Genomic DNA, 315 nt, shown 5'->3' with positions numbered 1-315 from the left:
TCATCTAAGCATAGAGGTTAGGGATTGGAAAACCACTTCCTCACAAGGGATAGTGAGGCCCATCTCGTGCCCGAACCCAAATTCCTCCTCGGCTCGTCTGAGGAGGCATTGGAACTCGGGGTGGGTCAAAAACGAGATGGGAACGATGTATCTCGTCCTATTCTCGCCCACGTAGACTGCGAAGTGCCCCTTGGGCACGTCCACGGGGAGCCCGCTCTCGTCGTCTACGATCCTTTTACCCAAACTCGAACACTTCTTCAAGATTTGCTTCAACATCGCCGTTTGAGCCACCTTGTTTTGTTTCTTCATAGCCAT

At 52.1% G+C, this 315-nt stretch overlaps 1 protein-coding gene across 1 annotated transcript; it reads right to left on the bottom strand.

Moving 5' to 3' along the window:
- LOC121749210 (auxin-responsive protein SAUR50-like) lies at positions 1-315 on the bottom strand. The gene has a single exon (XM_042143799.1). The coding sequence runs from the start codon at positions 313-315 to the stop codon at positions 1-3; it is 315 nt and encodes a 104-aa protein (XP_041999733.1).

The sequence above is a fragment of the Salvia splendens genome, chromosome 9 (genome assembly GCF_004379255.2).
Source record: "Salvia splendens isolate huo1 chromosome 9, SspV2, whole genome shotgun sequence".
Taxonomy (NCBI): domain Eukaryota; kingdom Viridiplantae; phylum Streptophyta; class Magnoliopsida; order Lamiales; family Lamiaceae; genus Salvia; species Salvia splendens.
Note: the sequence above shows the minus strand (reverse complement) of the source record. Positions and strands in the feature narration are given on the sequence as shown.

Excerpts from the sequence above, each read along its gene's own strand:
- LOC121749210 (XM_042143799.1), bottom strand. The coding sequence starts at position 315 with ATGGCTATGAAGAAACAAAACAAGGTGGCTCAAACGGCGATGTTGAAG.